Here is a 23,810-nt window from a genome sequence, read left to right as displayed (position 1 = left end):
CAATAGAGGACATTAACGAGTTATTACACATACACATACAAATTGAGAATAAGGTACGTGTTAATGAAATGCAAGAGCATTTACAGAACTGCATGCCACAAATCTCCTTACCGTCTCAACTTCTGTCTTCGTAAAGCTCTCCTGCAGAAGCTGGAAGTTGTGAGTAAAATCTTCCTTCTCCTTCGCTTGAAATTTCACTTTTCCCAAATCAATGGATTCAGGAAACAGCCCATGCATTATCTGACAATAGCACGCACCTAAAGAAAATTAAATTGAGCGTGAAGTTATTATGTAGCCTAACTACTATTTCATTCAGATGGAATGGTGACTTGATGTTATGTGTGCATGTATTAACAAGTACACTGAGGAGTTAGGGGCTTACCTGAACATGTTTGCTCCACCTGTGAGAACTTGATCTGAAGGGTTTCATTCAGCCATTTCAAAAGGTCAGCCCGAGAGCATCTGTCTTCTGTGAAACTTTCGTTCAGGCTTACGTTTGTAGCCATCTTAAAATGTCCAGATGCCCTGAAACAAGGACAAAACAAGGACAAGTTAGATAAACCTCTGCAGCCTAATAAAAACGTAGTAGAGAAGAGATACATAGATAGATAGAAGAGATCCAAAAGGTACAACAGATAATCTTAACATACATGCAACAGTGCAACACGCATTGCAAAAACCCACTATATCCCTCATCATACATATTTGCATACATTAATACATAATAAATAAAACACCACTTCGCAAAGTGCCTCAATAATGCGCAATGTTGTAGGAAACTTGTTTACTCCATGGCCGACCCTGCAAGGCCAACATAGCCTACATTAAGATTCTCATAATCTTATAATGGCCAAAATCCACATGCACTGGAAACATAACCTTAATGATTTTAGTGTTGCAGAAGGCAGCAACCATGTCAACCATGGCATGTGGTGATTTGCAAGTGCCAAATACAAAGTTATTTTAGTTGCAACAAGTGACAGTCATACATTGAACTTGCTACATTATATTTTGACACAGAGTTTCTCATAAGCAACATGGCTTCAGATGCCGCATGCTTCTATACAAGCTGGTCACATGTGCACGAAATCAGCAGCGAGGCAAAAGTTCTGCGGGACACTAGACACATGGTAGCCTACTACAATCTCCTCCCACTTGAAGAATAAATTCTCGCGGAATATTCGATGGCGCGAAATGAAAGTATAAGAGGGAAGCAGTGCACTGCTCCCATTCAATTGAATTTGAATTTATATCTGAAAGATGCAGCGCACGTCTAAGGAGAATACAATTACTTTAGAGGCGTTGACATTTAAGATGAATTAACCAGACGTCAACAGTAACAGCTCGGACAGTGCAACAAAACACCACAACTGCGCGTAATTACGCTTCGTCCACAACATACAGTTGCCTAGAGGCGTAGGCCTACTTGCATGATACATAATGCAAATGAAGGGACATTATCTCCGATCCCCAAACCAAAGTGAGGTTTCAAACGGTAAGAGCAAAGAATGGTTCAAATTGACCGGTGTTGCATAGTTCAGTGTCGCTTAGCTCAGTGTGCATTATTGTTTATTGTGAAAATAGGAGGACGACATGGTATCAATGTAACAACTAGGCTACCGATACAGTCGCCTCCATGGATACACACACATGATAGTAGGCTTCCGCACAAGCTTTACCATTGCCTTTGTGTGAAAAGTGCCCTTACTTGTACGCAATTCTATGAGGGTGCTCTCTACATGGTCATTTCACAAGCATTGTTGTTTACAGTATGCTAACCTAATCACATGTACAGACATTAACCACAACCCCTGTATTTTATAAATAAAGGTTAGTATCGTTTACCTTCTTCGCCCCCAGCCTGCACCTCACATACACCCCGGCGCGTAAAACCTCGGAAGGTTCCTTTCTCCTACGACCCCAAACCAGTGACGTTCACTGTTTTTTCCAAGACTATTTACCATGATTGGTTGAATCATTCGGGAACCTCTCGATACCGCGCCCACAAGTCTGGCTGCCTGCAGTTGCCAAGCAGGTCTTGCGTAATTAGGACCTCCCCATTGGAATTCGTAATAAATCTATGCAAATGAAAGCTCTTTCGCGTGACCAGCGCGACGAGCTCGTGGCACGAAGGTTGTTGTAGCTTGTAGTATTTTCAGCGAAATAGCCGAGATATGCTAGATGAAGTGGATTGAACAACCAAGTGTTGTCATAACGATAACGTAGCCTAATTTGCGCAAATCACCCACATTGATAGGCCTACCTGGATTTAGGTTTAGCCTACTGTGCAATAATCGCCGGTCGCACAATTTATCCAACATTGTGTTGAGTTTCGTTTATAAAGCCAACCCCTGATTACTTTCAAGATTTGACACCATTCCTCGTATGCTACTACAGCGGTGTAAAGGCACAATGTTACAATGTAATTACGTTGCTACATTGTTGCAAGGCCTATCGCATGGAATCCATGTTTCGCGCTACTGCGTTCAATGTTACCCTCATGTCCACAACTTGAAAGCTATTGAGATCTCCGAAAGTCGCGGTGGATAAATACAAGCCGCTGTTAAGAAATCGAGTGTTAAATTCGGGGAACTTTAATATGGTGGAACTTTATGTTTATTTCACGCGCCCTTGAGGGCGAACGACAAAGTAACATTTCAAAAAACGTACAGGCCTACACCGAAATGGCGCCGGAGACAGTGGGCATGTTTCAACAACATGGCCGCCTTAAATATGCTTGTGATCATAGACCAAATCAGGACATGGTCATGTAGCCTAGTTGAGGACAGGAGAAAGCGCCCGTTACTTTCTCAAATCCACGTAGGCCTACACCTAAAATAAACAAAATATGTGTAATATTGTTTAACTTGGTCGAGACAGTTCAGAAATTCGTTTTTATAATGAGCACTCACGCACAACATTTAAAAAAGTCGCAGTAATAGGTCAGTTGTCGATGGGGAAATACAGCGATAGAAAAAAAGTTCCATCAGTTTCGGTAAGAGACGGTCGTAAAGTAGGCCTGATGATCGACAGATATGCAAGCTCATTGTCCATGTTTTATGAACCAATTTAGTACTAGGTCTATGTGTCGCGTAATCGACACTGTTTTTTATTTTTATTTTAAACGAAAACGTTAGGGCTAACAGCTCCAAACACGCAACTATCTTCAAGCAAATATCGCCTGTACCAAAACAAACCATTTGCCTACTTGTTTGTCAATCGTATGTCAACGTTAGGCCTGAAAGCCCAAAACAAAGGTGGTAGGCTTACTGAATCTGATATTATAATACTTTTATAGGTAGGCCTAACAAATAATGTTATCGGTCCCTTTTGGAAGTAGGCTACAGGTACAACTAACATTCCACGTTGCAGTGACTTCTTTAGCTTTTTTGCTATAGCAATACCTGTACAAATATTTATATGGAAGCGCATGTAAGGTAATTAATTGTCCTTGGTGTTGGACCCTACATTGGGAATGCAGACCCACTCTGCAGTATGCTACCTTGTACATTCAAATCACTTTTTGGTTATGTGGATGAGTTGTAACCATTTGAGCAGGCCCATCAAGACCTTTGAGGGAAGAAGTCACACTATCAATTTGATAGTATCAATAGCCTACCAATGGAAGCTGGACTTGTGCACAAGCCCTCAGTAATGCAGGTGCTGGTGTGAGGCAGGAGAAGGTTAATCAATGAACAAAATTCAAAAGACACCGCACATTGCTCCGGAAAAATAAAGTGAAGAAAAGCAAGCAGTGTGTGGTGTCTTTTGAATTTTCATTGAAACAAAAATAGGACTTTGTTTTCGTTGTTCCATTAACACCTTTGGCCCAGTAGGCTACCCAATGGGTCAGGGCCCAGTAGGCAAACTTATTAATCCTGTGAATGTGCCAACGTAGCCAGGCTACACCCTTCTAGTGAAGCAACACCTTCAGCGTTGCTTCTAGTCAGGCCAGGGGCAATACAAATATCATTTCTGAGCTCTGGAGAAATTAGGAACGCCACCCATTTTGTCGGGAAGCAATCAACTTTGAGCATCTCCAACGGTCCTGGGTAGAGGCGTGTTCAAGGCAGTGACGTGGTTTAAGCAGAGACGTACTTCTGGATTAATAAAATGTTAGACTTCGGCACAGCCTTTTCTGGCCTTGAAGAGTTTTCAAATGCCAACGCAAATGCCAACGCATGCATATCGTAAATCAACCACGTAGTTTTCAAATGCCAACGCATGCATATCGTAAATCAACCACGAGACTCAAATCGTAAATCAACCACGAAACACGGGCAATAACGTGAATGCACCACGTTCTTGTAGATTCTGCCCTAGAATTTTCCCCAGAATTTTCCCCATTTTTTTCGTGAAGACTTTACAACAGACGTGAGATACGGTTGCCTTGAACACTAGCAACTGAGGGAGGCGGTCTAATCAGGCCGTTTTGGAAACGATATTCGGTATCTTCTTGGTCAGACCAACATCTCGTATGAGATTTGAAAGTCGATGATAATCAGCAAAGTGTGGCCTTGTCAGGGAAATCCCATGCTGTTTTGCCCAATCGTTATGATCTGAAAGACAGCATTCTATCCAATCCAATCAAAGACTGGGTAGGGGTGGAAAGGTGATGACTCTAGTTTGTTTGAATAGTGACACGATTGGCTATGGGCTACGTGTATGCCAAATGACACATTTGCATTGCCCAACAAACAGCCATGGACATTCGTAAACCACTTATTTCATACCATAAATTGAATAGGTAGCCGCCAGACTATCTCACTTGTGATCCAGGCAACCAACAGCCCATTTTCCTTCCTTCTTCCACCAGTTACACGAGCAACAAGCATTGGAGCATTGGAGCTCTCTTTGGATTTCCGGTTGTGCACTTCGTGACACATTTACAATGCCCAATAAACAGCCATGGGCAATGGGCTACGAGAAATTGTAGGTAGCCTCTAGACTATCTAACTTGTAAGATCATCTGGAGTTAACCAGGCAACACCTACTGTATACAATGATGTATCTGAATCTGATGTAGTTAGATTTATCTTATGTCAATACATGAATCTAAGTCAATTTAAATCTACTCTACAAGAGAGTTTCAATGATCAATGATTGGGGAAGCCATGGCCTAATGGTTTGGGAGTTGGTGTTAAGATCAAAGGGTGGCAGATCCAAATCTTACAGTACTTCCACATTGTTCTTGAGCAAGGAAGGCCTACCCCACGTCACTCCATGGACTGTAATCAATTATCAGGTGTCGTGGCACAGGGCTGTGGGTCTGGGCTGCTGGCCCGACCAAGCGCTGGCAGAGCACAGCACGGCTCTGGATACGGCGGTGAGAAATGGGCTAATGCCCGAACCTCAATAACCCTAGTGCTGCTTACATCGCCAGAACAGATAATGCTTGTTAACATGCACGAAAAACATGTTAACGCACGTTACTGTGTGGTGCAAGTATTTTCTCCAAAGACGACACACAATTAGTAGGCCTATAAAAAGTTCAGGTGACGAGTATTGCTACGCACTACTCAACGTGTAATGGTGGCCAAAGTGTAGTGATGTGTAGCTTGTGTCAACTGTGTAAGCTCCCTCTTGACGCTTTGGATAGGAGCATCTGCTAAGAGACGTGCATTCAGTCATTAATTCTGTCTGATGGCCGTGTAGTTACAGTATATGTTTGTACACTTTTCCTATCCAACAGCTTAACTGAGTAGTGAGACGTTGCTTAGTCAGCATCGTCATGACTGTTGCTTTCTTCTCGATGTTGATATAGGCCTAGATACGTGAAATTAGCTTGTGGATATATTGTGCACTTTTTACAATACCTCTAATCCATATTCCAGAATATTTGAACTGTGTGTAATATAAGGAAAACAACATTGGTCAATCATTCATTTAAAAACAAAAGCTGCCTATGATATGTTGTCATTGGCCATCAATAAACTCGCAAAGTCTTAACAAACTCCAATACAGCTACTAGTAGTTACATAAATACAGGTCAATTTATTAACCATGTCTAGCAAAATACAGTAAATGAAAGAGAAGTTGTATACAGTAAATTAGAAAGTGTCAAAAGGTGACTAGCAATGTGGAGCAATCTTACAGCACAGAAAAGTCATTATTTTTGTGTGGGCGTAAGTCTTGGTGATCTTATCAGTGTAATTACAATTGTTTGAACCTTCTGTGTAAGCCTTGGCTGATATATTTAGCTCCCTTTGTTTTTTCTTTGTTTTGCAGAGATGTTTTTGTAAAGGAACTTGTTGCACTGAGTGACAGTGTTTTTTGTGCTTCTTTCAAAATCTTCTCTTTCTTTCTTTCTTTCTTTCTTTCTTTCTTTCTTTCTTTCTTTCTTTCTTTCTTTCTTTCTTTCTCTCTCTCTCTCTCTCTCTCTCTCTCTCTCTCTCTCTCTCTCTCTCTCAGAGACACCAGTGAACATTCTGAATGACAACACATCTAATGTAAACATAACTGGGAAAATAATTAAAATATTACTTTAGCGAACACCACATAAACAATGGAGATAAGATGTCAATAAAACTCTAATTAGAGAGTTAAGTTGTAGGGTTGCCCTAAAATAAATATGGTTTTGATGGTGTACAAACAAGCTTAGATTAGGTAAAAATACTGTATATAACTCTTTCTCACCATAGTTCTGCTCTATGGGCACCCACCTCCTTTGTCATGTAAAAAGGGCGTGGCCTACAAATTCACTTCAGATATAACTCCTAACCAAACATCTTTCAGGGTCCAAGAAGAAAATCCATTTGCTTACAACTAAACTCTCTGGGAAAAAATATTTTCTGAAAGTCCTCTTGTGCACATCTCCTTTGGTCAGGTGTATTGGAGGAGATCCACTGATTTATGAAAGTTACAAAGAAAAGTTCCCGCACTTTGTCTTCATTTACAAGTAGTTTTAATGGTGACTTTTCAGTATACTGACCTTCATCGACTGAAGACAGTGTATGGGAGCTACATAATTTCTTCATCATTTATCCGTCATAACACATTGAGCAGCAGCCATCTTGTAATGGCCTCAGACTTATGTTTGTCTGTAACATGAGCTGAGCTGCCCCCCTCCCCCAACACACACACACACACACACACACACACACACACACACACACACACACACACACACACACACACACACAGACACACACACACACACACACACACACACACACACACACACACACACACACACACCACCCCGCACCTGGGGTACTCTATCGGAACCACCTGTTCCAGTTGGTCTCTAATCGTATTCAACCCCCCACCCCCCACCCCCACCCCACCCCACCCCCCACCATACACCTGCCCATAACAAATTAGGCCTTTTTTTCTTCGCTTCAGGTGATTAACCAGTCAAAAGATACAGCAATGAGTTGCTTTTAAGGGGCACTGTGCAGGAAATGGTCAAAAAAGGTACTGCAACTATGCTGCTCATTGAAACTGGGTTGCCTATTGCCAAATTTGATCTTTTCATGAACGTTTACTCAGTAATAAACTAATATTTTCTATTATGGCACAAATACAGTCATTTTTGCAGCTAAAAATGGCTATTTCTGGAAATTCAAAATGGCGGACCATGGAGAAGATCCCCCTTTTCATGTATGAAAATTGCCATTTTTCCAGTCAAAATGAATACTTAGAATTTGATGGTGGTGGTAAGTATTCATGAAAAAAGTAACATTAGTGAATGGGTAGCATGATTTCTGGAAATAAACAACCAAAAATGTCACACAGTGTACCTTTAACTGACCAAATTAAAGTATGTTGTTGTCAACACTGACACTAAATCGGACCATTTTTCTTTCTCGAGCTTGAAATGTGTTCCACTTCCTCAGCTGAAAAGCCTCACCAGTTCCTCTTGTGTCAAGGAAGTGAGGAGTCCTAGCTTCAGATAAAAGCAGCAGAGCCTCACCACACCAGATGTGTGGATTAGATCCTGTGAGGGCCCCCCAAAAGGCCTGTAGAGGTGCCTTTTAAAAAGGAGCTGTGCTGCACTGACAGTGGCCTCCCCACTCCCATTCTCATTCAGGGGCAGCATTGCCCTTCTATTTCACCCCCTCAGTGATGGGGGTTAGGCAACAAAAGAAATGGCGGATTGTGAAGGTGGGGCGGCCTCTGTCTGAAGACTTGGTAGGTAGTGCTAGGCTCTGAAATGGGTGCCAAACAACAGGCTGGACAATGGGAGGTTAGAAGCCCATGGGAGACACAATGCGCATTGGCCCTGGAGTGGTAAAGGCTGTGTAGAGGCGGTAAAAAGGGTGCTGGGGTGGTGTTATTTTCAATGTATACAGACCCAGGTTTTTTTAGATTTCAGTTGAAAGATGAAGTTGTGTACCTCTTCAAAACTGGGAGAGGAAATGGGGGGACACCCTGAGAACAAAAAAAAGTGAACAAAAGAGACGCACTAACACACCAGTTAGAGTTGGGTTCCTCTTTTCCTCCCCGCTCACCTTCATCCTACCAGTTTCACAAACCATAAATTAACCCCAAACAAAGCATAAGTCTTGTGCAGTTAAACACATGTCAGTGTGACTTATGCTGCCTTAAGAGGGTTGTATTTGATTGGATGCTCAGCCCTTTTGCCAGCTTAAGGAGCTTACCTCCAAGGCGATACCTCAAGACTGTGTAATAAGACTAATCTGGCTCACTTTTTATTCTTAACACACATACATCATAAAACATTATGATTTGGTCATCGTCAGTCATGTAAAATACATTTTATAACAGGGGCCATGTCTGAACAGATTCACGTAATTGGATCTGCCTGACATCACGGTGGTAAAGGGAAGAGATACAGCCTCCATGAGCAGTCAGCCTAAGCAGCCATCAGTAAGGACGGGTAAAGATGTCCTTCTCTTGAGGGGGCAGCAGCTTTACTCAGAGAGTTCAAAGGTCACCCAGTGGGATTCCAATCCTGGATCAGTAGGGAGTGGGAAGCCCCTAGCTTCAGCCCGTGGGTATAAACAACAGATATACCCCCCCCCCCCCCCCCTAGTTTGATCAAAACCACATGGTAATAAACACAGCATTGGTCAACCATCTGCATGGGCAGTGGGTACACACATACAATACATACACTGACAAAGCCTGCCTGTGTGTCGTTGCTCCACTTTTACTCCGTGGGCACCCCCTGCCCCCAATCTCACCAAGTTAGTTAATTATTAAACTGATACTGCAATGCAAGAAAGACAACAAAGTCTAGGAGCAGGGGGCTGTGTTTAAAGTTTATGGTACCCGATGTGGTTCCAGATAAAGGTTCAGTGTGTAAATTTGGTCATTTATTTTCAAAATATTCCCAAATATAATCATTTTCATGATTTTTTACAAAGTAAATTAACACATTCTTAACCCAATAGTCTTACCAGCGTAGACAAGGATGTCTATGATGTATTAAAAAAGTTACATACTGGACCTTTAAGGTTACCATAATATACAGCGCATATTATACTATGCATAAAACTATTATACTACTGCACATAAGACAGAGAACATTGGGGGCTCAAAATGTGAGTTGTAAAAAAAGCTAGCTTGAGACCAGCAGACACATGAGGAAGTAAGGGAAGGTGCCAGCCAGGAAGCTGTGTTGCAGACAAGAGTGGAGACGCACTCAAGGCAAGAGAAAGAGAGATGTGTGGGGGAGAGTGTTTGTGTTTGTGTGTGTGCGTGTGTGCATGTGTGTGTGAGTGAGTGAGAGTGAGTGAGAGTGTGACTGATAGAGCAGGGGTCAGCACAGACACAGGAAACAATAGAAAGTACTCACGGCCCGCCAGGCTTCATCAGGCGCGTCTTGCCTCCACCTCTGTGGAGACGTCACCGGGACCATGGGGGGTGGACGGGCGCTTGTCAGAGCCAATCAGAAAGGATCAGCTGCACGGCAGAGGGGTGATGTTTGCAGCTCCCCACCGTAAATCAGCCTTAAGTCCATTACTCACAGCCAACCTCCCTGATTTCCGAGGAGATAGAAAGGCGATGAAATATGATATGACACTGGTAAACAGCACAGAACTTAACCCTGCTCCTTAGAAATCTTTTGACCTTTTAAAAATATGTATGGTGTGGACAGACAGATAAATAGAGACATGATGATATAGAAATGCTCTATTCAGGACCTTTTATGGAACCTAGAACCAATGGAGCAATGCCATCTAAACACAGCTAAAACCTTGGATTTTTTTCAGCGTATACATGCGTGCAGGTCAAGGGATAAATGGCCATACATGTGGTAGGGCATATTGAAATCACATAGTCATACTGCTTGTTTTTACATTACATGTAACCAGGGTTAGATGAACTTTTTGCATCACAATCCAAAATGGCTAGTAGATGTTAATCTTATCAGCCAAAGGCACACTCACTTATGGATTTTAGTGGCTAGTAACTTTTCTAGCAGCGAAATTGAAATTTCATCAGTATTTGGCCGGTTGGCTTGTATTAAATTAGAGACCTGCATGAACCATAAAGGGACACAAAGTAAAATGGTCAAGTTAATTAATTACCTTTAGGAGGTAGGCTTAAAGGAGAGAATTGGAAAACAGTGACTTTAACGACTATTTTGTGATCAATTGTCAGAGATTGCTACTTAACTTAACTTAACTTAACTTTTGGCTGGCAAATGAGTGTCATGAAAAAACTTGCATGAGAAAATATGACTTATGTACCACAAGAGTCATATTCCTATTGACTGCTGGTATATGCTGGGATTTAAAACGAATATTCACACATTTTTTTGTGTGCTAAAGAAGTTTTTTTTTCTATGCTGCACATGCATACTTTGGCAGAGGAGATTAGTTTGAAATGGGTCAGTAATGTTACCAGTGAAATCCACAGAGTATGCAGCACTGCAGGCGTAGGCAATGTAGGTTTGTGGGTAAGTGTGACAAGGTGCAGTCCAAGTTAATGGATTTCACTACTCTCTCTCTCTCTCTCTCTCTCTCTCTCTCTCTCTCTCTCTCTCTCTCTCTCTCTCTCTCACACACACACACACACACACACACACACGCACAAACACACACACACACACACACACACAAACACACGCACACACACACACACACACACACACACACACACACACGCACACACACTCACACACACACAAGCACACACACACACACACAAACACACACACACCAGGAAGGCCCTGTGTGCTGGGACAGGTGTTCAACCAACATATCTCTGAATGGGATCATTGAGAATAGTTGCCATTTGGGCTCCTTTTTACATTATACTGCACTTAGTTCACACTGTTATCCAAAACAATTTGCAGTGATATATTATGGGGCATGCCATCTCTTTGGGGCATGAGAAATCTACCTCCCGGGTACTTTTTTGGGTAACCAGTGGTAAATGTAATGTAAGAAACCATAACGTGTAAAAAAAGATCACATGCATCAAGTGCAAATCACTTTTAGGATACATTTATTTATTTATACATTTATGTATTTCATAGAAGTATATCCGGCAATATTAAGATAGCAATGACCCTTCTCCTGACCCCCTGAAACAAGACCTGAGCGCCGCCCCTGGAAGAATGACTTTGGGTTGTCAAGGAAGGTGACAGGATGATGGAAATGTGTCAGTTTGGACAGTATTACACCAGACCTCATGCTTCCCACTGGCGTAGACATGTTCTTAGTTTGTCTCCTCCCTGTGGTCAAAACAGCCCAGCACTCTCCTCTCCTCTCCTCTCCTCTCCTCTCCTCTCCTCTCCTCTCCTCTCCTCTCCCATCCTCTTCTCCCCTCTCGCATCCTCTCCTCTCCTCTCCTCTCCTCTCCTCTCCTCTCCCATCCTCTCCTCTCCCATCCTCTCCTCTCCTCTCCTCTCCTCTCCTCTCCTCTCCTCTCCTCTCCTCTCCCCTCCCATCCTCTTCTCCCCTCTCGCATCCTCTCCTCTCCTCTCCTCTCCCATCCTCTCCTCTCCTCTCCTCTCCTCTCCTTTGGTGTTGGGTAAGAGATAGACCATGGATCCTTCTTCTGAGAATTAGCATCACACAAAAACACATGCATGCACGTGCGCGCATGCTGACACACACACACGAACAGGCACGCAGATAGGCACACACGCAGGCAGGCACGCAGGCATGCAGAGGTCCCGAGTCCCTGATCTTCCACTTGAGAGGGCCCCTGAGAGGCCCCCAGCATAACGCTGGGATAAGGATTGTATGTGACAGCCTTTCACTAGTCACTTGCACCAATGTTTGTTTTCAGAAATATAGTTCAAGAGGAAGTCCGCCGAGTGATTGACAGCTGTCTTTGCCTGGTACCGCCTTCACAAAGATTTAATCCCTCCTGCTCCTTTCACCTATAATATGAATCAAAGTGTTAAATCACATTGAGCCGCATCTTTATATGAATTGTGCTAGGCCTAGAAGTAATAGTGTACTTAAATAGCACATAAATAATACCTAACCCATAACATGCTCTCCCCCATCCTCCTCCATGACAGAGGTACCCTGAGCATGGCACCGTGCCGCCACACTGCTCCCTTGGAGCGCCATTGGGGGCTGCTCCCTTGCACGGGTGAGGCATACATGCAGTTTCATTGTATGCAGTGTGCAGTGAACACTTGTGTGCTGTGGAGTGCTGTGTCACAATGACAATGGGAGTTGGAGTTTCCCAGGTGGGCTGTCGCTTTCACTTCGCATGAGTATCATGTTGCTTTGTAGTCAACTTGTTTGAACGTTGTGATCGGTTTGGATGCCTGGTGTGGAATTGATGCCCATAATGTGGACACTTCACTCAATTCACTTTGTCTGTCTGCTTTATCTCTGACCTTTACAAGCAAATTAATTATTAGGTAAATGTTTACGTTTAGATGTTTTTGATTCATTTGGATTTATTCCATCAACAAAATATAAAGGCCAAACCACTAATACTTGAATATTTACATAAAAGTCTTAAATGTGTGTGTGTGTGTGTGTGTGTGTGTGTGTGTGTGTGTGTGTGTGTGTGTGTGTGTGTGTGTGTGTGTGTGTGTGTGTGTGTGTGTGTGTGTGTGTGTGTGTGTGTGTGTGTGTGTTACAAGTTTCTGCTGCCAATAAAAATAATGAGAGCAAATGCTATTAAAGATAATGTTGTTAGGACTGTAACTGAAAGCCATCTGTTAACTGAACGGGCTATGTGGATTAAAAACGCAACCCTGGATTTCCAATAATTCAGATGTACACAGTGACATCCGGTGGATATTTGGAAATACTGCAAGTGTGAGAAGCATTCTAACAGCTGAACCCTGCTTAGAAATGGCGTCACTGTCCCACACTCCATCTGAAATTATATCTATATACACAACTCTAGAATTATATCATTGTAATTTTATGGCTTCGGAAGATAAAGGTTGTTAAAAGCATGAGACTTGGTGAAGAGGTTGTTTTCTCTCTCTTTCTTGTGTGGGGGCCATTTCAAGGTGGTATTCCCATTACACCAAGAGCTTTTTTTAATCAGTCACTTTGGGTGAGGCCAGTCTTGGCAGATGTAGGCACAGAAGCTCTTGCAGTGGAGGAATTCATATTGTCTTTAGTGCAGTGTCTAATGTGTGGACACGAGGACACATTTTCATGGTTTCCGCTGAGGTTTTTAATTTTCATTTTTTACAAAGGACGTCCCCTTGCTCATAAATGGCGTAAGACACAGATGAAAGGTTGAGGCTACCAGTGGGGAGAATGTGAAATGCTGGGGATTGTCTTAATCAAATATGGCTCTCCCTAAGGACGCCACTGTTCATTGTTGATCCACGTGGCACGTGGGGCCCCTTTGTAAGCCTACGACCCCCCCCAACCCAACCCCCCCGGCCTGCCCACACACCCATCCGCCCCATACACCAACCCGTCCACAAACCCACCCAGCCACCCACCCCCACGCCCTCCGGAGTCACACGGCCAAGGCACTGACCTTGTGTTGCCATGGCAACCCCCGCTGCTCCGCATGAAACTTCACTTGAGTAAACACGCATGCATGGCCACTCGCTTCTTTCTTCCTTTTCCACACACACACACATATATATACAGCACACACTCAAGGTAACACTTGAAGATGCACTGGACGATCATAATAGGCTCACAGACAATATTGTTTGACTAGTAAACTTGAAGCGATGACTAAACACACACTTGACACACAAACACAAGCATGCACACAGACAGACACAGATGCGCAATACACACAAACATACAAGCGCACGGGTGCACACACAGAGACACAGACACAGACACAGACACAGACACACACACACACACACACACACACACACACATACACACACACACACACACACACACACACACACACACACACACACACACACACACACACACACACACACACACACACAACACACACACACACATACACACACACACACACACACACATAAAGGCCAATCCTGGGTGATGTTGAATACTGTGAGTGTAAAAAGTCCTGTGAATACACAACACAGCCTTGTAATAATATCCTATTCAAACTGATTCATAACTGATGACAAACTTCCTTCTAAAAATGTCAGGGAGCATTTTTTTCCACAAAATTAACGAGGTCCATATGACTTGAGGAGGGGATGAGCAAAGCATATTTGTGAGTGACTGATCTCAATCAGGCCGCCAAGTCTGAAATGTGAGCGTGTCTGAAGTAATTAAAAGGATTAGCTATTCAATATGGTGCCTTATCCAAACCCGCGGAGACACAAAGACTTACTGTCTCTAAGCAAAGTATGCAAGGACAAGAAGTTGGTTTCCAAGACAACTGTGAAGAAATTCAACTAATCAAACCTCCCTTTTTTAAAATTGCCGTCAACGACAAAGAAGTTCTCACTATAGCTCTTGTATGGAAAAGCCTGAAATACCAGATTCACAGTTTGTACTGGCATTGTGTGTGTGTATGTGTGTGTGTGTGTGTGTGTGTGTGTGTGTGTGTGTGTGTGTGTGTGTGTGTGTGTGTGTGTGTGTGTGTGTGTGTGTGTGTGTGTGTGTGTGTGTGTGTGTGTGTGTGTGTGTGAGAGAGAGACAGAGAGAGTGTTTATGTGCCTGTGGGCCAGTGTGTGTGTGTGTGTGTGTGTGTGTGTGTGTGCGCGCGCGTGTGAGTACATGTGTGTGTGTGGGCATGTGTTTTTGTGTGCGTGTGTGTGTGTGCGTGTGCGCGTGCATGTGACAAAATGTAATATTTTTTCTTTCATTCTTTCTTTCTTTCTTTCATTCGGTCGTCATTCACCCACCTGTTCTCTTTGTTCATGGCAAACGCATATAACATTATTGACCCATTTCATAGATCAGAAACCGGATGTGGCAATAGAAGTATTGATCAACGAAACGCCCTGCCTTGAGGAAAAGAAGGGGCCGTGTGTAGGCCGAGACACAGACTCATTTGTTTCCTCTTAGGACGGCCTTGGGTCAAAAACGCGGCCTTGGACCATAACCTTTCTCTGATTAAGACAGCTGTGCTGTGCTAGCACTGTGGCCTAGCCTCTTGGCTATCAACTTGCCTACACTGAATGTATAATGGCAAAGTGCAGTAATGGTCTTCATAACACCTCCTTGTGACAAAGCCTTATGGTTCAAATGTGTCCCATTTTAGAGACATTGCTATGTGTCGTAACTACAATATCTAATACCAAAACTTTGAAGGCATTTTCTCAGTTTAATTGTTTCAGTAGTTACTGCACTTTGCAGTCACAAGGCATATCACTGGGTCAGTTGTCCCAGGTCCAGGGTGAGAGGGGGCCCAGAATCGGAAACCCATTTCATTGTAAGTATTGAGAAGGGTGCCCTTTCGAATGATTCTGTCCCGGGCCGGGTCAAAACCGTCACCAGCCCTGAGTAACTGTGGCCTAGCCTGCAGTCAGCCTGTCTATACACACTAGGCCTACAACTCCATTATTTCTTCATTCCCTATATAGCAGGGATGTAAAACTCAGGCCCGGGGGGCAAATTTGGCCCACAGAGTCATTTTATTTGGCCTGTGAGATAATTTCAAATCTGTATTACAGTTGACCCACCTACACTTACAATTATAATATATAATACAAATTCAACTCCAAATTTGTTATATTACACAGGAATGTGAGAGGGTCCAGGGCAGTGTAACATCTCCCAGTCATTTACAACAGAATATGTGCAGACACATTTGACTTGAGCTACCAAATTTGCCTTTGAGTAATATCCCCATAAGAAATATTGAGTGCGGCCCACAACTTCATCCTAGATTTTGTGCAGATTGCACAGATAGGCTTACCGTACGTTCATGCACAGAAATTGTACTGCTGTATGTCGAAACCAGATGTTAGAATTAAGTGAGGTTTTGACCGACTGTGACTGCTGTGAATCACAGGTGCGGATCACAGGCACGTCAAGGTGAATAGCTGATTCACAAGCACATGCTGATTATTAGACTTGCAATAAACTGCACATAAGGCAGGATGCTAGTGCAGTAGCTGTTGACTCGCACACTCGTGTGAAAATGCAGTTTAATCAGTCTCTGTCAGTTATTCATCTGGTGACAGCTGTCAAAGTGACCTCAAAAGGCACACAACAAAACATTCAGTGAATAAATATCATGTCAAATGTAGTTGGCAATAGTTAACACATAGGCCTACAGTTTGAGATATTACATAGGCCTATGTATGACAGCCGTTAAAGAAGTTCTATTATCCTTTGTTAACCTCTGTGTGCCTATAATAATATATAAAGACAATTGTAAAGAACCATAGGAACTGCAAGTTAAGAGGGGTAATAGTGTGCACTGATGTCTGAAGTAGTACTCTATGAGGCCTATCTATCTATCTATCTATCTATCTATCTATCTATCTATCTATCTATCTATCTATCTATCTATCTATCTATCTATCTATCTATCTATCTACACTGTAACAAATAACTGTTAATTTGGGGCAATTCTGCAACAGCATTTTACTGTTTTTTTTTGAAAAAACAGACAACTACTGTGAAAATACTACTTTGAGTCAAGTATTGAGCATAAACAGTAAGTACTGCACAATAGCAGCATTGGCCGTTGTGGAAGCAACCAAAATATTAGAGATGGGATTTATGGCTCTTTTTCGGGATCCGGATCTTAGAGGCTCGTTCCTTTCAAAGAGCCGTTCAAAAAACTGGCTCGTTTGGCTTTTTTTTTAATTATTTATTCAGTGAATGTAATATTTTGACTCCTCCTCAAGGTAATGTTGTCCAAACAACAACTGATTATTCTCCTGCTTCTAAAGACCGTTTTTGCCTCTCTTTGAGGCAAACAATTGTGTTTTTTCCCAAATTGAATTACTCTGGTCGAGGTCACGTGCTTAAAATGAATGAAAAATGAACGAAATAACGGTCGAGTGGCTCCCCCAGCTGTGATCCGGTTCCCATCGTTCACTTCAGGGAGCCGTTCAAAAGAATCGGCTCGTTCATGAACGACACACCTCTACAAAATATTTTAGGCAGCACCATTGAAACCCTATCATTCTCCACTTGTCCGTGATTGCCATCAAGCTGCAATAGCCTACCACCTGAAGAACTTAAGTCATTCTCACTGGTTAAATATGCTCTGATACTAACAAGCATTAAACAATTTCTAAGGAAACTACAATACTTAAAAAGTGTTTGATGCAGCACATTATGATGATTTTCATCACTATGATTTTGATATGAAAGTGTGAATGGCTGAAACATTTTAAGAATTTGAACACGTGCAACAAGCAGCCCCATCTAAACCAATCTGCTAATCAGTGCCTGGCCTCACCTGAGTAGGGCTGTTAAGCCATTATTCAATTACGGGTGTCACCTGCCAAGGGCCTGATGACTCATGGTACTCTTGCACCTGTATATAAATCTGGACTATCAACACTTCAGTTGCTTGCCTGCCTGCTGGCTGGCCTGCATGGCACAGCATGGCACAGCATAGCACTTGCTTGCCTACATGCTTGCCTACAAGCTTGCTTACATGCTTGCTTACATGCTTGCTTACATGCTTGCTTACATGCTTGCTTACATGCTTGCTTACTTTCCTCTTTGTGAAAGTTTGCTGTATGTGGCATCATTTGTGGCATTGTTGCATATAATGTGCCTGCTGCAAATTAGGCATTGCTTTGAGAGCTAGCTTGTAGTGCTGCTAGTTTGCTGTGCTAATTGGTGCAAATTAATTTTTTAAAGACTGACCAATGCTATATTCATCATTGGCTCATCAAGAGATACAGTAAAAAGCCCACCTCCCACACTATCATTGTAACATAGCACTGTGTACTCTGAAATTTTATTCATGCCCACACTTTCAAAGGACCACCGCAAACCATTTTCTCAATACAGCATAGTATCATGCTCAAGGCACTCCAGTCATGGTGAACGATGGGAGGGTGGGGTGGTAACATGGCCATGGTACCACAGTTATGGAGAATGATGGGTGGGGTGGGAAGTTGCCATGGCCATATTCATGAATACAACTATGACCCAGTATTTGCCTGTCATCACACAGTACAAGTTGACTTTTTAACTGAAATGTACTGTTATTTTACTTATACTACTGCATAAATATTGTAGAGCACTTTTAGTTTAACAATACTAATACTGTGAACGTTCTGTAGAGTACTGTTATTTAACAGTTCAATTGCTGCTGAAAAAATGTTACATACTGTGATACATTAAACAGCAATGAGCTGTATTTGATTTTTGGTGTGAAATAACAGTAGAATTACAGGTAAATATAATTGCCAGTAACTGCCGTTATTTTGCAGGGAAATTTTCTTAGAGTGTATCTATCTATCTATCTATCTATCTATCTATCTATCTATCTATCTATCTATCTATCTATCTATCTATCTATCTATCTATCTATCTATCTATCTTATGAGTACATAAACATAACCTGCAACCAGTGACACCTTGTGTTACTATGGCAACCCATATACAGCTTGACAGCAGCTATACCAGTGGTTTTCAAAGTGGTGGCCGGGGACCCATGGGGGACCTCGAGGGGGTGTTAGGGGGAGCCAAGGGGGACCTCGAGGGGGTGTTAGGGGGAGCCAAGGCAGGATGGCCAGAAAAGTATAGCAAAACAAAATAAATAATTGAATAAACTGAATATGACGCAAACTAAAATAAACCAAAGTAAGATAAACAATGTTCTCATTATTACAATCATCTATTGCATTTCTGTACATTACTACCAGAATTGTTATTAATGGGACATTACCTCACAGACCTAGAGTATAGTTGTGAAAGGGGGCGCACAGGGAAAAAATGGTGTGGCACGACCCATGTAACAGGGGGGCTTGGCTTGAATCTACCGGTATTTGGGGGGCCATGGTAAAGTTTGGGAACCCCTGGCCTATACGACAGCGACATTGCCTGAGTGTTTTACAGTATTTCTCAATTGGCTCAATTGGTCTCAAGTGGCAAAACACCATGGATGACCTGCAAAACCCAATCTCTTGCTCAAAACCCTTGGCCAATCTCTCAAAACCAGGTTTTTGTGTCTGTGAACGTGTCAGAGCCATCAAAATGTTATGTCACTGTGTAAATGTGTTGGGGAGTGAGATCTTTCATGGATTATCATAACAAAGCATTTTGCAGAACACAACAAAATCAATTGATAATGTACAAAAACACTGAGAATTGTACACAACCATTTGCATGGTGATGAAAGCATTTGCTAAATGCTGAAAACTACGAGAAACGTATTTTACCACGTGCACAGGTAACAGCAGGAAGTCACAATTGAACAAGAAGTTTTGAGAATGATTATTCTGTTGTGAGAAATGTACAAAACCAATTGAGAAAAACTGTAACATAGTATTTTGGTGAACATCATAAATGTTCACTTCATATATGAACTTACCTAGTGCCATTTGTAAATAAGAGTCTTATCATCCATAGGCGACAGTAAGCCCACCCTCCCACCTACTGTTGTCTTGGGTGCAATATTCACCTTGTCATAAATACATGGCCTATTCTTTATAAAGCTCAGGAGTGTACTTGGAAGGTCTGAGGAGGAGTACAGAGAGAAATGCCTCGCTGAAATAAACATAACACTATTGCTGTTTTTCTTTGCAAGGATGATAAAGCAATTTTTTGGTTGTTTACAAAATGGGTCCCACAGATAAATGAAAATACTTTGTCAAACATGCAAAATTACTTCGATGTTCCATAGTCATTCAAAGGGCTCAATGAACATAAGGAACCTTCGTGTCAACAGTTATGACTGTGCTGTACAATATGTGAGAATCCGTAAATAAAACCTATGTAAGGCATCAGCCTCGTAAAAGCACATACCCTCAATTGTAGGGAAGGCGGGATGAAAACTCACACCAAATGATGGTCCATCTTTTGTATTCTATTCTTCTACTACAGGGATGTGCCACTTTCACGATAGTTACCCTACAATGAAAGGCATTTGGAAAACAACATTGCGTTGTGTTTGGAACACAACATTATAATTTCACTTTTGTAATTGGATGGTAATTGGCCATGTTCATATTTTCGATCCCTGTATGGAAAGCAATGGAACTATAACGGGAGATATATTGTTTGAGTGATTCTTACATTAGACTAGACACTTTTATCTGAAGGAACTTATATAAGTAAGGAGATAATCAGCAACATGCTGTTGAATATATGGGGAGAGTACTGAACATACAGGTCAGGTATATGGCGCAGGTGAGTTGGGTTAGTTTATAATGAAGGCCCCTGTTTGAGGGCAGAGATCGAGTGAGAGAGAGCTGACCCTACTCTTGTATCGTACAGCATAAGATCCCTGGAGATACATCCACTATTACTGGACATAACAAGGCTGTGATGTTGACCATGCCACTCTTATTAATCATGTTAGTTGAGGCACCCCCATTGTGTTTATTTGAACAGGAAACACAATTAACGTTATATAATATGATTGCCATAATCATTCCCCAGCAGCTGAGCTCAATATATATTGATGTGGTGATATATTGTGGCATACTACTGAATCTATACGTAACAATGTAATTACGGCGTTGATAAAACGGCATCAAAATAGGCTTATGATTGCACGAGACCACTGAAAAATAGTTTTGAAGATGCTTTATGGGCTTGATTGAAGTATACCAATTTAAATTGCTGTAAGAGGGGTATGGTATGACTTCAATGTGCAGACAAACGTGAATGTAATGTAAATGTGAGGCAAATGAACTCTTCAAAAATCACAGTGCATAAACATGAACCGTGATTAGAGGTATATCACAGCTTCTGCATTCAATAATGAGATTGCAACTCAGCTCTTACATCATAAAAAAACAGAAAAGGGGACAATGGGTTGGTTTTTACTTCTGTTTAATTTCTGTCAGTTTAAAAAAAAATCAAACCAAACATTTTTTCGATTAAAAGAATGTGGAACTCCAGGCCTGTTTTTCCTTTTCTTCTTCTTCCCTATTCCTTTTGTGACTTGGCCTTCTCTCACCCTTTGATAATAAACACACTTCGTTTTGGCAGCCATTTATAACATAGTATTTTTGAAACACCGTCTAGTGACCTTAGCAGCAGAAAGAAAAAATGTATTGAAAAAAAAGCGAAGAAGAAGACTTCTGCGCTGATGAGACGTGTAAACATGCCACCAAGTTTTAATTAGTGGCACCACGACGCACAGACTTAAATAGACTGAGATAATTGTCAGAGCTGGTAGGTGTTTATTGCTTAATTTGCCTGTAAAGTAGTTTGGCTGTGCGGCGCTCGGCACGACCACGGTGATCAGCTCCCTATCCTCCCCGGAGTAGGCTGGAGGAGTAGGCAGGAGGAGGAGGAGGCTGCGCTGTGCTGCGCGGTCGCCATGGTACCCCATCAGCGATGTCACTCCGTTGGTCGACATCTGTGGGATTAACTTAGACTCGGCCCATTATGGAAGTTTCGAAAAGGTGACTGCAAGGGCTTCGCAACTGTACATTGTGTTCTAGTTTTTTTTTCTTGAAAAAAGATAACGAGAAAAGGGAGAAACATGTTATGTACTCATGTTCTGGTTTATTATAGCAGGTATCAAGCTTCACTCAGAGTTTCTTCATTATTTTGAGGGTACTGGCCCAAATAAAACGCTTAAACTTTCCCACGGGGGATCAATTAAGTCACTCTACTCTACTCTACTCAAATCAAACAGGAAAGGGCGCACCTTGCATCAAAATGTTTTTTTTTGTGGGTTTTTTTGTGCTCAGGCACATTTCGGCCTTTGCCTTCCTCAGTGCGCTTTACACATAGCCTACAGATGTTGGTTTATAGTTAATGAAATTCATATTTCTCTCACATTTCCCAAAAGACCTCTCAGTTTCAATGTTCACTTCTTTCCATGTTTTGATGTTATTTGTTTCAGTGTGTGTTTTACAACAACAATAACAGAAGCCAGTGCCTCCATGTGCACAGTAAAAAGGGGGTGCTCAAAACTACACTCTAAGAAAATTTCCCTGCAAAATAACGGCAGTTACTGGCAATTATATTTACCTGTAATTCTACTGTTATTTCACACCAAAAATCAAATACAGCTCATTGCTGTTTAATGTATCACAGTATATAACATTTTTTCAGCAGCAATTGAACTGTTAAATAACAGTACTCTACAGAACGTTCACAGTATTAGTATTGTTAAACTAAAAGTGCTCTACAATATTTCTGCAGTAAATAACAGTAAAATAACAGTACATTTCAGTTAAAATGTTGAATTGTACTGTGTGATGACAGGCAAATACTGGGTCATAGTTGTGTTCATGAATATGGCCATGGCAACTTCCCACCCCACCCATCATTCTCCATAACTGTGGTACCCTGGCCATGTTACCACCCCACCCTCCCATCGTTCACCATGACTGGAGTGCCTTGAGCATGATACTATGGCGCTATGCTGTATTGAGAAAATGGTTTGCGGTGGTCCTTTGAAATTCTGGGCATGAATAAAATTTCAGAGTATGCAGTGCTATGTTACAATGATAGTGTGCGAGGTGGCTTTTTACTGTATCTCTTGATGAGCCAATGATGAATATAGCATTGGTCAGTCTTTAAAAAAATATTTTGCACCAAGTAGCACAGCAAACAAGCAGCACTACAAGCTAGCTCTCAAAGCAATGCCTAATTTGCAGCAGGCACATTATATGCAACAATGCCACAAATGATGCCACATACAGCAAGCTTTCACAAAGAGGAAAGTGTGCAAGCATGTAAGCAAGCTTGTAGGCAAGCTTGTAGGCAAACAAGTGCTATGCTGTGCCATGCAGGCCAGCCAGCAGGCAGGCAAGCAACTGAAGTGTTGATAGTCCAGATTTATATACAGGTGCAAGAGTACCATGTGACCAGAGTCATCAGGCCCTTGGCAGGTGACGCCCGTAATTGAATAATGGCATAACAGCCCTACTTAGGTGAGGCCAGGCACTGATTAGCAGATTGGTTTAGATGGGGCTGCTTGTTGCAAGAGTGTTACAAGTTCTTAAAATGTTTCAGCCATTCACACTTTCATCACTATCAAAATGCATGTGCTACTCACACTTTGCTGCATCAAGCACTTTTTAAGTATTGTAGTTTCCTTAGAAATTGTTTCATCATGCTTGATAGTATCAGATAATCTTTAACCAGTCAGAATGACTTCAGTTCTTCAGGTGGTATTGAAGTTTGATGGTGATCTCGGACAAGTGGAGGATGAATGGGTTTCAATGGTGCTGCCTAAAATAACTTGTTATTTTCTAGAGATGCACCGGATCCGGTTCCGGTTCCGGATCCGTCAGGATAATAGAGTTTTTCACAGGATCCGGGTCCGGCAGGATCTTAAGCAGTGGATCCGGTATCCGGCATGTTACCTAAAAATCAGGGTCTGGTGCATGTCTAGCCTAGGCT

General features: G+C 42.1%; 1 protein-coding gene across 1 annotated transcript in view; it reads right to left on the bottom strand.

Moving 5' to 3' along the window:
* dnmt3ba (DNA (cytosine-5-)-methyltransferase 3 beta, duplicate a) overlaps positions 1-9,794 on the bottom strand; it is a 35,800-nt gene extending 26,006 nt beyond the window's left edge. Inside the window, exons 1-3 of the mRNA XM_063208668.1 lie at positions 9,764-9,794; positions 383-525; positions 112-257 (exon numbers count right to left, since the gene is read on the bottom strand). Coding sequence (XP_063064738.1) covers positions 112-257; positions 383-525; positions 9,764-9,780 — 306 coding nt within the window. The 5' untranslated portion in view covers positions 9,781-9,794. The remainder of the gene's footprint in view (positions 1-111; positions 258-382; positions 526-9,763) is intronic.
* Positions 9,795-23,810: the final 14,016 nt, after the last annotated feature.

This window comes from Engraulis encrasicolus, chromosome 10 (genome assembly GCF_034702125.1).
Source record: "Engraulis encrasicolus isolate BLACKSEA-1 chromosome 10, IST_EnEncr_1.0, whole genome shotgun sequence".
NCBI lineage: Eukaryota > Metazoa > Chordata > Actinopteri > Clupeiformes > Engraulidae > Engraulis > Engraulis encrasicolus.
Note: the sequence above shows the minus strand (reverse complement) of the source record. Positions and strands in the feature narration are given on the sequence as shown.